The 14,864-nt window shown below is 60.6% G+C and overlaps 1 protein-coding gene and 1 long non-coding RNA gene across 6 annotated transcripts in view; one reads left to right on the forward strand and one right to left on the reverse strand.

Moving 5' to 3' along the window:
- Positions 1–5,438: 5,438 nt before the first annotated feature.
- The window catches only part of ELFN1 (extracellular leucine rich repeat and fibronectin type III domain containing 1), a 39,046-nt gene continuing 29,620 nt past the window's right edge, over positions 5,439–14,864 (reverse strand). The window contains exons 1-2 of one of the 4 annotated variants that reach the window (XM_023188542.2): positions 10,952–11,055; positions 5,439–9,117 (exon numbers count right to left, since the gene is read on the reverse strand). In XM_023188542.2, the coding sequence (XP_023044310.1) occupies positions 6,338–8,824 (2,487 nt within the window). In that variant the 5' untranslated portion in view covers positions 8,825–9,117; positions 10,952–11,055 and the 3' untranslated portion in view covers positions 5,439–6,337. Of the gene's footprint in view, positions 9,118–9,921; positions 10,061–10,350; positions 10,559–10,951; positions 11,056–14,864 lie in introns of those variants that run through there. The other 3 variants (XM_023188543.2, XM_023188545.2, XM_023188546.2) reach the window with 3 other exon arrangements.
- Positions 11,086–14,751, forward strand: LOC116418880. Of its 2 annotated transcripts, none has more exons than XR_004229070.1 (2): positions 11,086–11,188; positions 13,870–14,751. It is a non-coding gene; the product is annotated as an uncharacterized LOC116418880 (long non-coding RNA). The 2 variants fall into 2 exon arrangements; XR_004229071.1 differs by having other exon boundaries at positions 11,104–11,188; positions 13,758–14,751.

The raw sequence follows: 14,864 nt of genomic DNA on the forward strand, positions 1-14,864 counted from the left end.
TCTTACTCAAACATTGCTCAGGCAATTCCCTCCCTCTTCCTGTTTTCTCAAGCCTGCCAAGGATGGTTGATAGATAGCATCATACTCGATGCATGGAGAGGAGATAGTTGAATACAGACGGTCCAGATCTTAGGGCATCACCAAGGTTTTCTTCCACACTGGATCCTAAAACACATGGTTATTTCCCCATCTTCATGCACCACGCCCTACGCCCCATCTGGGGGAACAGAGGCTCCAAACACCCGTTGTTACAGAAAATAAAGAGATGCCTCTTTGCACATCCGCCTGCAGGGTAGAAATTTCAAGCCTGCTGCATTTTTAGAGAGAAAGGGCCAGAAAGGCCGATACTAATATATTCCCATGGTGGGCTCGGGATGAGGCGAGCAAATGACTTCTGTTTCCTTCTTTGTTTTCTAAAGTTTATGTAGCAAAAGGATTACTTTTGAGATAAGGAAAATATCAATAAAAGTTATTATTCTTTAACATACTGGCTGGGTGAGGCAGCTCACACCTGTAATCCCAATACTTTGGGAGGTCAAAGTGGGTGGATCACTTGAGTCCAGGAGTTCAAGACCAGCCTGGGCAACATAACAAACTGCCATCTCTACAGAACAAACAAACAAACAAACCAAAAATAGCCAGGTGTGTGGTGGCGCAAACCTGTGGTCCCAGCTACTTGGGAGGCTGAGATAGGAGGATCACCTGAGCCCAGGAATTTGAGGCTGCAGTGAGTCATGATCGTGCCACTGCACTCCAGCCTGGGCGACAGAGCAAGACCCTGTCTGAACAGAATAGAATAGAATAGAATAGAATAGAATAGAATAGAATAGAATAGAATAGAATAGAATAGAATAGAATAGAATAGAATAGAATAGAATAGAATAGAAAACTGTCAATGGCTCCCTATGCCCAGAGCCCTACTGTCATTTCTTCACACTTGCAAAGCAGGCCACTGAGCCTGGCTCCACCCCGTCCCTGGTTTCAGCAGACCAGGCCCCCTCACTGCCCCATGGTGGCCCCTCTGGGTGGGCTCAGGGGTCTGTGCTGTCTGCACCTTGGCCCCTGCCATCCTCTCTGGGTGGAAGTCCGCTCGCTGTCACCACCGCCTTGTCTCTGCCACGCCAGTTCCTGTTTGTCCTTCAGGGTCTTTTTGTTTGTCTGGTTTTTGTTGTTTTGTTTTTTTTTTTGGGGGTTTTTTTTTTTTTTTTTTTTTTTTCCTGTGAGACGGAGTCTTGCTCTGTCACCAGGCTGGAGTGCAGTGGCGCGATCTCGGCTCACTACAACCTCCACCTCCCGGGTGCAAGCAATTCTCCTGCCTCAGCCTCCCAAGTAGCTAGAATTACAGGTGCCCGCCACCACACCAGGCTGATTTGTGTATTTTTAGTACACAATGATGTACTATGTACCACAATGATGTAGATGGGGTTTCACCACGTTGGTCAGGCTGGTCTTGAACTCCTGACCTCAGGTCATCCGCCTGCCTTGGCCTCCCAAAGTGCTGGGATTACAGGCATGAGCCACCGTGCCTGGCCACCTTCAGGGTCTTGAGCGATCACCTCCTCTAAAGCCTCCCTGTCCCCAGTGGAGATGACGTCCCCCCCTCTTTGGCTGCCCCCCGGTCAGCCTCCCCCATCGCCCACTCCAGGTTGTCTCTGAACTGTGGACTGAACCTTGTGCACCCCATCTGGGGTTCCCTGGCGTCCTGGCCATGCAGCCAGCAGGGAGCCCAGCAGGAGATGGGAGGGAGATCGGGGGAGGAGCCGGGGTGGGCATGTGTCCCCAGTCCTCCTGCGAGGCTACCCAGGCCCACTGGGAACTTCCCCTGAGGTCCCTCTCCAGGGCCCCATGGGCTTCTCTGCACCTCTCTCTCCCTCCGAGTTCGGGGGCTCTCCTCCTCCCCCTCTCCCAGGGGCCCAAGGTATGCTATCAGCTTGGTGTCTCTGGAAATGGCCCCTTCCTAGGCAACCCCTTGAAGGATTCTACTTTGGGGTCTCTGCTCTTTCCTGCTGGGACCATGGCTGACACATTCTTGGTGGAGAAGGGGGGGCAGGCAGCATGTCTGGTACACAGAAGGCCACCGTGGCTGACATGTTCTCGGTGAGGAGGGGCAGGCAGCGTGTCTGGTACACAGCAGGCTCTCTGCGTTTGTGTGCTAAGCGAATGCGTGGGTGGCAGAAACCTGGGGCCTTGGGTTTCCAGCTCTTCTTGCTCTGCCCTCTGCCCCGGGGAGGGATACCTGGACTCAGCCATGCCTTTGGCCTCGGTGCACAGAGGCCCCCCTGTCTTTGCCCTCCGTGTCTGCAACCTTGGTCACGGGCCCCTAGGCTGGGGTGCCCTGTCCACGCTTGTCCTCTGAGCTCCGCCCTGCGGCTCACGCTGGTCTGTGGGATGCCAGCAGATGTGACCCTGGGGTTTGCTTCCTCGGCTGTCACCACAAGAACTGGCCCGTGCTGGCTCGATGGAGGATGGGAGACTGTGGGGAAGAACCCATTCCTCCCTGTGCCCCCGACATGAGAGTGTGCCCTCTTGCCAGCCGCCCCCCGAGGGGCCATGCCGCGCTGTGGTTGTGGGTTAGGCAGCATGAAAACGGCCATGGATAACCAGTGCACTACAGGAGGGGCAGGCGTTGGCATCCCCCGCTGGACAAACGAGGAGACTGAGGCAGAGAGGGCCAGTGGCTTGCTGTGGTCACACGGTCCTGGGGTATGGCCTGGGCCTGAACCCTCACTGTGGCTTAGCCCGGGTCTCACACACGAGCAATAGCTGCCCTCCAGCTGCCCCTCGGAAGCTGGGCACCCATCCCAGCTGCAGGGCAAGGCTGGTTCTAGAAGGTTTTCCTCCTGCTCCTGAACCCAGCTCTGAGCCCACGGGGCACCAACCCCTCTCACCTTGGCACCCTCCACCCACTTTCTCACCCAAATCAAATACCACCCTTTCCAGGAAGCCCTCCAGGCTCTTCCCAGTGGGGAGTTCCCATCCTTCCTGGACCTCCAGTGCCTCCCCTGCTGCCCTGAGCGGGGTCACCCCCCTCCGCACTGAGTGTTTCACCAGCCTGTGAGCTCCCCAGGGGCCGGGACTGGGCTGGGCTCCTCCCTGTGCCCACACAGAGCTTGGCACAGAGTCCTGCACACAGTAGGCGCTTCATAAGTGTGTGTCTCCTCCTGCTTACATCCTGTCACGCCCACCACGACACCTTCAAGCAAGGGCATGGGAACTCAGGGCTGTTTGTCCCAGGACTGGCTGAGTGTTTGTAGACATTCGGGGTCAAGCCCCACGGCTCCCAGGAGGCCTGAGCTCCCGGGCTGGGTGTCCCGGCTGCTGAGGACCGTGCACTTCGCCACCTGCCATTTTCCCTTGTTCCTCTGTGGGCCCTTGACTCTCCCTGGGCACCTGCCCTCCCACACACCCGCCCTTCCTGGCCAGCTGCCGGCTGTCCCCAAGGCAGGTGTCTCTCTTTGGTGTCTGCCCTTCTCCCGCATTCCCTATAAATAGCCCATCTTTGCTCCTCGGTGAAAGGGAGCGTCGGGCTGAGAAGGCCTGGCCGCCTCTCTGTCCCATGACCAGACAGTCATTGAGTTGCTGTGTGACCTTGGGCATGCCAGGGCCTTCGCTGGGCCTCTACCCATCAGCTCTGGATCCCGCTCCTGGTCCCCACTCCTCTCCCCTGGGCCTGGCGTTTTGGTCTCCAGCAGTCTCCCATGCCCTCCCAGGACCCCTCATGGAGGATGGGGAACCGCCCAGGGCTGGGAGTCTCAGGTTGACCGGAAACCTTGGGTCAAACGGAAGAGCTGGTGATGCAGCGTCCTCAGAAATGGCCCCCTTTGGAGGGCTGAGTCACAGGGTACCCGTGGAGCCCACCCGGGCGTGCATCCCCGGAGTAGGCCTCACACTCCCAGGACGCTGGTGGGGTGACCTGAGTGCAGGTGGCAGGACCAGGCTGGCTAACCTGGAAGGAACAGATGGGCCCTCAGTTCTGTGGCCTCTGGGGGATGGACCCCTGGGCTTCTGCTCTAAGGAAGGCCCCAAAAGCTGGAGACAACTACAGAGGAGGGGGTGAGCTTCCTGTCACCGAGGGCATGCAAGCAGAGGCTGCCCCTGCTCCTATCCCCACTGGCCCTTCCTCCCTCCCTCCTTGTCCCCCACTGGGTCAGGCTGAGACTGGGGACCTGCCAGAGCCTGAAAACCAGCTTCCATCCCTCCAGTTCCTGCCCTGGAGTCTCCTGGGTTCCTGTTGCCTCTGGGATCTGGCTCTAGCTGCAGCCTCCTGCCTCCCTGGGTCTGTGTCAGAGTTCAGACTGGGGGTGGGTCTGCCCTCGATGGAGGAGTGGGGTGGGGGCTCAGCAGCCAGGACTTTAGAAAGGAGAGGGGAGGGGCCGTCCAGGCAGGCAGGGAGGGGTGACAGGGAGCTTTGACTCGAAGTCCCAGCATCAGGCAGGTGTCTGGTCCCCGGGGCCATGTGGGAGGGAAGGGCCCAGGGCGAGGCGTTCCCCTTCCCAGCAGGGCCCTCCCCCTGAGCAGAAAGGCAGCTCTGCGTGGGGTGCAGGGCTGGGGGCGGTTTCCCTGGGTTGGGTACATGACCCCCACTCAACTGGCAGGTGGATTCAAGGGCCGGGGAGTGGAGTCTCTTCCTCAGACTCTCGCTGTGGCTCCTGTCGGTGGAATGAGGGGCACCCCGTGCTCTGGGCAGCAGGAAGCCAGGGACTCTCTCCACCCTCCCCCCGGGATGCTGAACAAGCTGGTGCTTGTTCCATGTGGACCCCAGCCTCTTATTCACTCAGAACATGGGCCACACAAGGGCGGGCTGTCTGGGGGAGGGGTGGTGGGTGAGATGCGTGTGGAGGGGCTGCAGTGCAGGGTCTCGCTCTGGGCTCAGCATCCTGAGAGACCCCTGCAGAATTAGGCATCTCTGGGCACTTCCTGTAGCTGGGGCTCTGGCAACAGCAGGGGAGCCCACCCTCACACAGACACACCCTCCAACCACCTCACGCTCACACTCACTCACATGCAAACCCACACCATCGACTCACCCAGAACCTCACTCAAGAGCCTCTGGGCGTCCCAGGCCCACTCACAACCCCTCAGCTGCTGGGTTCTGCACACACCCCGCTGGCATGCACAGCCAGACACATACAGAAGCAGCCCCGCACTGCAGATCCACCACGCCAAGACCCTGCTCCCACCCATCCACCCGCTGCCACCTGAGCTTGGCTCCTGCCAGTCCACACTGGCTCTCAGACACGCTCCAGCCCAGTGTGGGCCGCCCATCTCCCAAGGGTTCCCACGTGCACCCTCCTGGTCACACCATGCTCTCGTCAAGAGCACACAGCATGTCCCCACCCCAAGGCCAAAATCAATAAAACCACCCCCCAAAACGGGACGTAAAAGAAACCCCAACTCTTTCCCTGAAACCCACAGTAAAAAGCCAGGACAAACAAGCATTTGACTTTTTTTCCTTTGCAGGTTTTTTTTTTAAGTAGACATTGTCTTTTTTTTTTTTTTTTTTTTTTTTTAGTAGACATAGTCTTTTTTTTCTTTCTCATTTTACAGCAAACATTGCAAATATAGAAATTTTTTTTTTTCTGTACAATAGAACGACTACAGTGTACATGGGGGCTGGGCTGGGGGACGTGTCTCCCAGCCCTCGGCCCTTCCGGCCACCCCGGCCGTCCACAGGCACAGCCTCCACCCACCCTGAGTCCAGCAGGGCTCCAGGACCTGTCCCACAGACCACCTGGCCGCCGGCATTCACTCTGCCCGTCTGCGGTGGACTCCGGAGGCGGCAACGAAGAGACAGACTGGACAGAGAATCCACAGAAAACCACGGACCGAGGAGATCACACGAGGGGCCCCGAGGTGGCCACGCCGGCCACACCCCCCACGGACGGCGTTTTATGTCTTTTTAAAAGAACTTGTATTTTATTATATTTTTTTATAAAAGGAAGAAAATAAAGAGAGAGGAAAAGAAAAGGCAGAGAAGACTCAAAAGAGGAAAGATAATGAAAAAAAATCCCCACCCCCCCCCCCCCCCCCCCAGACACAGCTTTCCGAAGTCCCTTGTGTGTGCATGTATGTGTGTGTCTGTGTGTGTGTGTGTGTGTGTGTGGACACGTACTGCCCGGGGCGGCGAGCGCATCCCAAGATCAGCCACAGGAGCTCGGGACGTGTCCCCCTTGTCTGTCCCCACCCACAACCCCCTCGCCTCTGCAGGGCCCCCTGGCTGCTGTCACAGTTGCTGTGGTGTTGTGCGTGTGTTGGATGCTGTGGTGTTGTGCATGTGAGTCTCTGGGTGGATCCTGCATCCTTTTTGGTCCAGTGGGCATCGCGGGTCTAGGGGGGCTCAGGACTTGTGCTGGGCCGACACGCCCTTCCAGTAGTCCAGGATGTCGTGCAGATCCTCGTCTTTGGCGAACTGAACCTTCTTGCGCAGCGCGTGGCCCGCGGCCATGAACTCCTCTTCCTCCTTGTGCCGCCGGCGGCTCAGTCTGAAGCGCTCCCAGATGCTCTGGGAGGCCCGGCAGGTGTACTCGGGGCTGGAGGAGTAGCTCAGGCTGTGGTACTGCGGGGACAGCTGCGAGTAGGCGAGGTCGCGGGGCCGCGGCCGGGTGAGCGGCTCCAGGATGGACGCCTTGCGCCCCAGGCCCTCGTGCGCAGGCGGCGGTGGCGGCCCGGGGGGCGCAGGTGGCTCGGCCGGGTGGGAGCCGGGGTACGAGTGCCGGTGCTCGCCGTACTGGCGACCCTTCTCGGCCTCGGCCCGCAGCACGGCGGCCGCGGGCGTCACAGTGAGGATGGCGTCGGCCGCGGGGGAGCCCTTCTCGATGTACTTGGCCTCGGCGGCCGCGGCCTTGTGCGCCCCGACAGCCTCGGCTCGGAAGGCGCGGGGGCTGCGCGCGGAGCTGCCGGACGAGGTGCTGGCACGAGGGGGCCCGGCCGCCTCCACGCTGTGGTGCCGCTGCAGGCTGTGGCCGAAGGCGTCCTTGTACCCGGGCGCCAGGAAGCCGTGCTTGGCGGCCAGCGGCTCGGACAGCAGCACCAGCGGCGGCTCGGCGGAAGACACGGGCCCCGACTTGACGCCCTGGAAGGAGGTGGACTCGGACTTGAGCGCGTCGATGCAGTTGTTGATGATCTGGTTGACCTTGTCCACCTCCTTGGCGATGGTGGAGATCTCGGCCACCGAGCTCTGGCTGTCGGGCCCCGGCCGGCCCAGCTCACAGTCCCTGCGTTCCGGAGGGTCCCCGGTTCGAACCTCCATGTAGCTACCCTTGCTGGCCTTGGGGGTGTCCGCGCTCTCCACCAACTTGTACTGCTCCACCTCGCCGGCCACAGGCAGGTAAGGGATGCGCGTCACGGCCTCGGGGCCCAGCAGCGGGCCCTGGGACAGCGGGGCCAGGCCGGGTGCCTCCAGCTCTGGCCCATATTTGAGCTCGATGATGGTCTTCTTGAGGCTGCCAGCTGCTGCGGCAGAGGCAGCCTTCTTGTGCTTCTCCTCCTGGCGCCGCCGCCTGCGCAGGCAGTAGTAGACGGCACCCAGCACCAGCACCATGCCGAAGAGGCAGCCCAGGATGGTCATGATGTAGTGCGTGGCCGTGGAGGGGCTGGGCACCGGGCCGGGAGGGCTGGGCAGCCGGGGCAAGCAGATGGTGAGGCAGGTGTGGTTGTGGCGCAGCCCGGCGCTGGTGGACACCACACAGTAGGTGTAGTTGGTGAGCGTGAACAGGTTGGTCAGGCGGATCTCCTCCTGGGCCTTGGTCAGCCTGGACACAGTGGAGGCCTTGCTGTTGTTGAAATGTTCCAGGGTGTACATCCGGTGGAACGGGCTGGGCAGCTGGACAGTGATGGTGGCCGAGTTCTGGGTGAGCTGCTTGACCTTGATGAGGGGGCGGGCCTCGGCCTGAGTGGCCAGCGTGGGCAGGGCCACCAGTGGCGTGGTGCCATCCCCGGAGAAGCACTCATCATCGGCACAGGGTGTGTCACTGGGCTCTGGAGGAGGTGGGGGCGGCGGGGAGCGGCCCGGCTGAGAGCGCCCCGGTGCCAGGCGTGGGGGCCCGATCACCTCAGCCGCGTATGAGTCCTCGGTGCAGACTGACTGCAGTTTGCTGAGGATGCTGCGGTGGCCGCGGCGGCCCTGGCCCAGGAGGTAGTATCCGGAGTAGATGGGCGGCGACTCGCACTGCATGCGGTCGTACGTCTGCGTGGCGTTGGTGAAGGCGGCCAGCCAGCGCAGGAAGCCCAGCAGCTCACAAGAGCAGTAGAAGGGATTGCTGTAGAGCTCACACACCGACAGCTTGGCCAGGCCGGCGAAGGTGCCGCTGTTGAGCTGCTGGATGCGGTTCATGGACAGGTCGATGTTGACAATGTTGGGGCACTCCCAGAAGCTGCTGGCCATGACCACCTCGATGAGGTTGGCCTGCAGGTACAGGTACTCCAGTTTGCCCAGGCCGCGCAGCATGCCCTCCGTGAGGTTGCGCAGCCGGTTGTAGCCCAGCTGCAGCACCTGCAGGTTGAACTGGCCCGAGAAGGCGCCGTCCTCGATGTAGCCGATCTCGTTCTTGGTGAGGTTGAGGTACGTGAGGTTGCCGAAGCGGCTGAGCGAGGCGTACTGCACGCTGCGGATACGGTTCTCGTTGAGCCGCAGGTCCACAATGGTGTTGTTGATCTGCTGTGGGATGGCCTCGTAGGGCGGCTGGTTCTGGCTGCAGATGGCCAGCCACACGAAGCCCTTGTCACCCTCGATCAGCCAGCAGTCCCCGCGGGCCAGGCCGCCTGCGTGCAGCAGGGTGGCGGCCGCCACACACACCCACAGCGCGCCCCACCCACACCCGGCCATCGGGACTGCCCTGCAGGGAGCCCCACGTCAGCCTGCCCAGGGGGACCAGGTGGGGGGCCAGGCGGCAGCCCCCCAGAGGGATGGAGGGGCGGGAGGGGGAGGTGCCTGCACTCTCAGGGGTGTCCTGTCCCAAACTGCATGGCCGCGTGACGTAAGCACGGGGAGGGAGGTGCCTCCCTCACGGCCGGCCGTCTCTGGTCTTCCGCCCCAGTCCTGCGGTGACTGAGGCCTCCTGCCCCATGGGCCTGGGTGTCCTGACGGCTCCACTGGCTCCTCCTGCTCCGACGTTCCTGCTGCAAGAGAGAAGAGAAGACAGCGGTCAGGGGATGGCCAGCATCTCACAGCAGCGCATCTGAACGTGGGCTGAGTCCCTGCTCTGCTGAGCCCCTGAGCCTCTTCTGTAAAACACAGAAGAAAACAGAAGCCCCTGGGGGGTCCTGAGACGGGTCAGGATAACGGAGGAAATGCTTCACCCTCCCGTGGAGGGGTCTCCGCGGCTCTTGGGCCTCAGTTTCCTCATCTGCAAAATGGATGAGGCACTACCTGCTTGGCCGGGCTCCAAGGTACTGACAGCCCAGAATTGAGACCCCCTGAAGCCTATTTCACTCTTGGCACAACCCTGGTCAGATGAGGAAACTGAGGCAGGGGACTGGGACCTAAAGTTGCTTGGCTGAGGAGTGACGGGGCTTCTGCCGGCTGGCTGCGGCCAGGGATGCGCGTGTGAAGGCCCCCGCTCGGCACGGTGCCTGTCGCCTGCCGCTTCTGCTCCCAGGAGGCCCGGCCGCAATGCCCCTGGAGCCGCCTGTAGGAGCTGCCCTGTGCATCCGCTGCAGGGCCCCCAGCGGATGCACAGGGCAGCTCCCCCCATGAGTCCTTCTAGGGTGCGGGCTCCTCTCCAGCCCTCTGGGAGGGAAGCACCGGGAGGTATTCTGGCCTGTCCAGGGACTCATGTCTACCAGGTCTCGGGCTGAGCTCGCCTGCCCTGTGTCCCCAGCATGCTGTGCCCCCTCTGGGCCTCAGTTTCCCCAAATGAGCTGGCTGGATGGTCTCTGAGGGTGTCTACCCGGCACTGGGACTTGGCACTGTCTGCACCTCACCTTGGTGGAGTGTGGCCGCCTCCCTTCTGGAAGGAAGGGAACCGCTTGCTCCGCCGAGAATTTCCAGGCTCTGCTCATCCTCCCCAGACTGGGAGAGGGACAGCTCTGAGGTCCCTGGCGGAGTTGGATGCCTGTCCCGCCACCCTCCCCGCCACCATATGGGGTCCTCTGCTCTATTCCTCAGCCTCCACTGGATCCCGAGGGTCTCCAGGCAGGACGGTGCCTCCTCTATCTCCCTAGTGCCTGCTGAGCCTGGACACAGACGATATAGGGACCGAGCCATAGGGGAGGAAGCCCCAGGCAGGAAGCACCCTGCAGATGGGGCTGGAGGTACGTCCGGGGAGCGAGGCACGCCGCTGGGCTCCTGCTCCCCCACGGACCCCCCACCACTGCCTTCGAGACAAGGGGGCCCCTGGTGTGCAGCCTCACCTCCTGGCCGCCTGTGTTTCCCCTGCAGGATAGAGAAATGGGTGTGTGTTTGCTTGTTAGTATGTGGATTTACAGCCGGCCTCTGTCACTGAGCTGTGGCCTGGCGTGCAGCCAGCTGGGTGTATTTCACTGATATTGATGTTTGCAACTAGTCTGCACTGAAGCGGTTTAAATTAGAGAAAAAAATATAATGATGTAAAATGGGTTTTTTCCTCCCTTTGGAAACTTCATAAAGAACAATTTTGTTCCAGCTCCTGGAGAAGAGTCTATTTCTGATTCAAAGAGGAGAAGTCAGACGGCATGGGAGCTGTAGCGAGGTCCTGGCAGGCCTCGGGGAGCTAACCCAGGGCTTGGCCTGGAGTGGCCAGGGGACACCCAGCCCGGACGGGTGGGACCTGGCTAGGCCCACTCAAAAATGGCTCCGGGGGCTGCTTGGGTTGGGAAAATGGGGTCCCCACGTGGTCTGGTTGGAATGTGAAATCCACCATCACGGGAGAGTCAGCGCTGTCTCAGTCACTGTCATGCCATGTGCACCTGCCATCCCGCACCCACGCCAGCCCCTCCATCCCTCCCCACCATCCCTCCACCGTGCCCAGACAACCTGTGCCAGTGCTGGGATTTAGCTTCCCCAGGCCTCTTGGGGGCCCAGGTCTCAGGCAGAGGCGCGTGCTGGCCGGGGGCGGGCCGAGGGCGTGGGGCGGATGGCGTCCGGCTGTGCCCAGCCTCCGGAAGGGCGGGTCTGGCCAGCGGCCGTGCAGGAAGCGTGTAGGAAGTGTGGCGCCTCAGCCCACAATCGTAATCACCTTTAATCTCTTGCTCAAAATAACCCAAAGTCAAGGTAAGGAGGATTACAGGGCCTAAGAGCCCTTATCACAGGCACAGGGAGGAGGCTTGGGGCCTGGGGCTGTCCAGGCTCTCCTGGGCCCTGCAGCTGAGGGCTGGAGGGCTGCATGCTCATGGGGGTCACATGTGTGTGTGTGTACATGTGTGTGTGCATGTGTGTTTGTGGACACATGTATACCCACGTCCACCCACACCCGTGTTTGGTACACGTGAGCCCTCATACGTGTGTGCCAGGTTGCGTGCGTGCGTGTACAGATGTGTGTATACAGGGCTTGTGTACATAAGTGCACAGGCCATGCTCACTGGGGCACTGGGCAGAGCAGGTGTCACTGAGGGCACCCTGTCTGGGCAGCGAGGCCTGGGGCCCTGGTGTGTCTGGGGCTAAGGGGAGGCAGGTGTGGGTGGCACGGGTGCAGCTCGGAGCCCCCCCAGATTTCCTCCTCATGTTCACACATGCACGGGGGTCTGTATATCTGGCATGTTGCGTGCATGCAGGAAACATGCTCTAAGTGTGCAGCAGTGGCTGACATCTCCAGGGCCCAGCTGGGCACCACACTGTCTCCTGCTTCCTGGCTCACCTGGTTCCTCCCCTGCCAGCCCTTTCCTTACCACCATGCCCCACTCCCCACATTGTGAGTATAAGAATCTGTGGATCAGACTCCTTGGGAGTGGTGCTGGGAGCACAGCCTCACCTCCCTGCCCAGCTCTGAGCCCTCCTCCATCAGGCTGGGCAGCCCATGTGATGAGGGAGGGAGGCCGTCCCCAGCCCAGTGTCCAGCCCTCACCTTCCTGTTCAGCCCCTGCCCCAGAGTCCAGGTGAGCAGGAGCCTGGCCTGCAGGGGATTGGGGAGTCCTCTCCCGACCCCCAGCCTGGCCTCACTGCCGAGTCTCCTGGGCAGGGGGATCTTCGGGGTGTGTGGGCGTGACTCCCCGTGTGGCCAGCGCCCTGCCAGTGAGGAAGGGTAGGCCCACAGCCCCGTAGGAGGCACGGGATTTTGCCCCCTCTATGGCCCCAAGCTTTAGAGGGGCCCCAAAGTTTTCTTTTCTTTTCTTTTTCTTTTTCTTTTTCTTGAGATGGAGGCTTGCTCTGTTGCCCAGGCTGGAGTGCAATGATGCAATCTCAGCTCACTGCAACCTCTGCCTCCCGGGTTCAAGCAATTCTCCTGCCTGGGCCTCTCAAACAGCTGGGATTACAGGCACACACCACCACGCCCAGCTAATTTTTGTACTTTTAGTAGAGACAGGGTTTCACCATATTGGTCAGGCTGGTTTCGAACTCCTGACCTCAAGTGATCCCCCTGCCTTGGCCTCCCAAAGTGCTGGGATTACAGGCGTGAGCCACCACGCCCAGCCAAAGGGCCCAAAGTTTTCATTCTGCAGCTCACTTCACAGTGGGGAAACTGAGGCACAGAGCGAGAAGGACTTCTCCAAGGTCACACTGTTGAGTCAGCCCTGTGCAGCCTCCTGTTGGGAGCTGGGGAGGGGACAGGCTGGACGGGTGCTGTGCTAGGAAGGGTTCGGGAGGTGCCCTGGGTCTGGGAGCCCCCAAGGGCAGAGGCTGTAGACCTGGCACAGGAAACAGGGAAAGGCCGAATCACCCAGGAAGGTTCTGGATGGACCACAGGCCCCCCAAGGCCCTTTCCAGCTGGGCTCACTCACTCAGTCATTCTTGATGCCCTCGCTGATCCACACGCACACCTACCTCTGTACCCCGTATCCTGTGATCCGCTGATTAAACAACGTTTCTAGAAAGGAGTGCTGGCTGGCACGGAGGGCAGGTGCGGAAACCCCACACGGGCATTGCTCTCCTGCACAGACCCAGGCCCAGCCCTGCTCCCCTCCTCAGCACACCTGCAACCTCACACCCAGAGGCTAGCATGGGTGTGGACCACAAGGCCTCAGGGAGGCCAGCAGGCCCACGGCACCCCTCAGGAGGGCTGCTCCCCACTGCCTGAAAGGAGCTCCCCTTCCTCTCAGCCCGTCTGCACCTGCTCCCCGGGCCTGGCCTCCTGCCTCAGGGAGATGCAGAGGCTGTGGACCCTCTGGAATGGGCACTCCTGGGGTCTGATACCTCCAGCCCTCTGCAATGCTATCCTTCCCATGCAGCTTTCTTGGATGCATGGAGGTTCTGTACTTGCACTGTCCAGCAGGGTGACCACAGGTCTCCTGTGGCTCTGGAGCACCAGACACGTGGCTAGTAGCTGCTGTAATGGAACTCGATACAGTTCCATTGTATCAATGTATTGGAAGGTTCTAGTTCTAGAACCTTCCATAAAACCAACTTGACCTGCGTGCCCTCCAGCCTCTGCCTCAATGTGGCAGGTTTTCTTGGAAGGATCGGCAGTGGTTTCCATCCCCCTCCCTCACCTCCTCAGCTCCACCCCATCCAGCGTCCCCCCTCGGGCCCTCTGAGCCGTTCTCACCAAGGTCGCTGGCGACCTCTGCCCTTCCAGTGCCCATTTTTGTCTTGTTCAGCCTCTTGGCAGCCCTTGGCCCAGGCAGCTGCCAGCTCCCTCCTGCAGCCCTCTCCACTCCGGCATCCCAGCTGCCACCTCTCCATCCAGGTTCCTTCACCTTCACCCTGACTCCACGTGTTCCAGGCCAGGCTCGGTCCTCACAGCCTCCTCTCCCCAGCACTCCCAGGGTGTCTTGCCCTGTGCTCTTGTCTCCGTGCAGCTGACCCCCAGTCTATCTCAAGGCCCTCAGCTGCCCCCAACTTGAAGATTCTCTCCCATCGTGTCTAAGTGGCTGCTCCAAGATCTTGTCCCTGCTGGCATCTCCCTGCTCACCATCCACCGCATTCCTCCACTTAAAGTTGATGCTGGATCCTGGACTCCTCTCTTTCCTCCCCCCACACCTGGTCCAACTCCAGTTGCATCTAATCCACCTGCAGAAGCATCCGGAATCTCTCCACTCCCACCACGACCGCCCTGGTCCAAACTGCCCAAATCCACTTCCGGCAGGGATGATGCCCTTGGCTCCACCTCATCTCCTGGCACCCAAAATCCACTCTCCCTCCACAGCCAGAGGGAGCCTTGCTAACTACCAAGGCAGTCCCGAGGCCCCACCCTCTGCGCAGCCCTGAGGGCATCCAGTCCTCCGCGCATGGCGGAGAATCCAGCCTCCACACATGATCTCCAGGGCCTACCGGATCAGCCTCCGCGCCTCCTCGCTCCCCGTCCCCGATGCACACCCCCTTCCTGGCAGAAGACCCTGCACCAGCCACCCCTCCACCTGGGAAGCTCCGGCTCCCTCCTGTCGTTCAGTCCAAGATGCAGCAGCATCACCCCAAGAGCCCTCCCTGCTCTGTACCCCGAATTCACTCTCAGCCCCCACCTAGTTTAAATCCTGGCACTTCTCTCTCCCTGATGTTGTGCTTGGTTATTTACTTTTAATTCATGTTGCAGCTGCTCCTGCCACTGCAAGAGCAGGAGCTGTGTGTCCTGGTCACTGCTGTGGCATCCCAGGGCCGGCGCGGTGCCCGGCAGCCAGCACTGGACAGACTCAGGCCACGTTGCACACGGACTGGGATGCGCCAGCTCTGCTTCCTCTTCCGTCGAATGGGAGTAAGGACCACTCCTCCCAATGGGCTTGTGGTTTCTCACAAACATTAGCTTCCTTTTGTATTTTTTTTTTTTTTTGAGATGGAGTCTCGCTCTGTCGCGCGGGCT

This window comes from Piliocolobus tephrosceles, chromosome 8 (assembly GCF_002776525.5).
Source record: "Piliocolobus tephrosceles isolate RC106 chromosome 8, ASM277652v3, whole genome shotgun sequence".
NCBI classification, from domain to species: Eukaryota; Metazoa; Chordata; class Mammalia; order Primates; family Cercopithecidae; genus Piliocolobus; species Piliocolobus tephrosceles.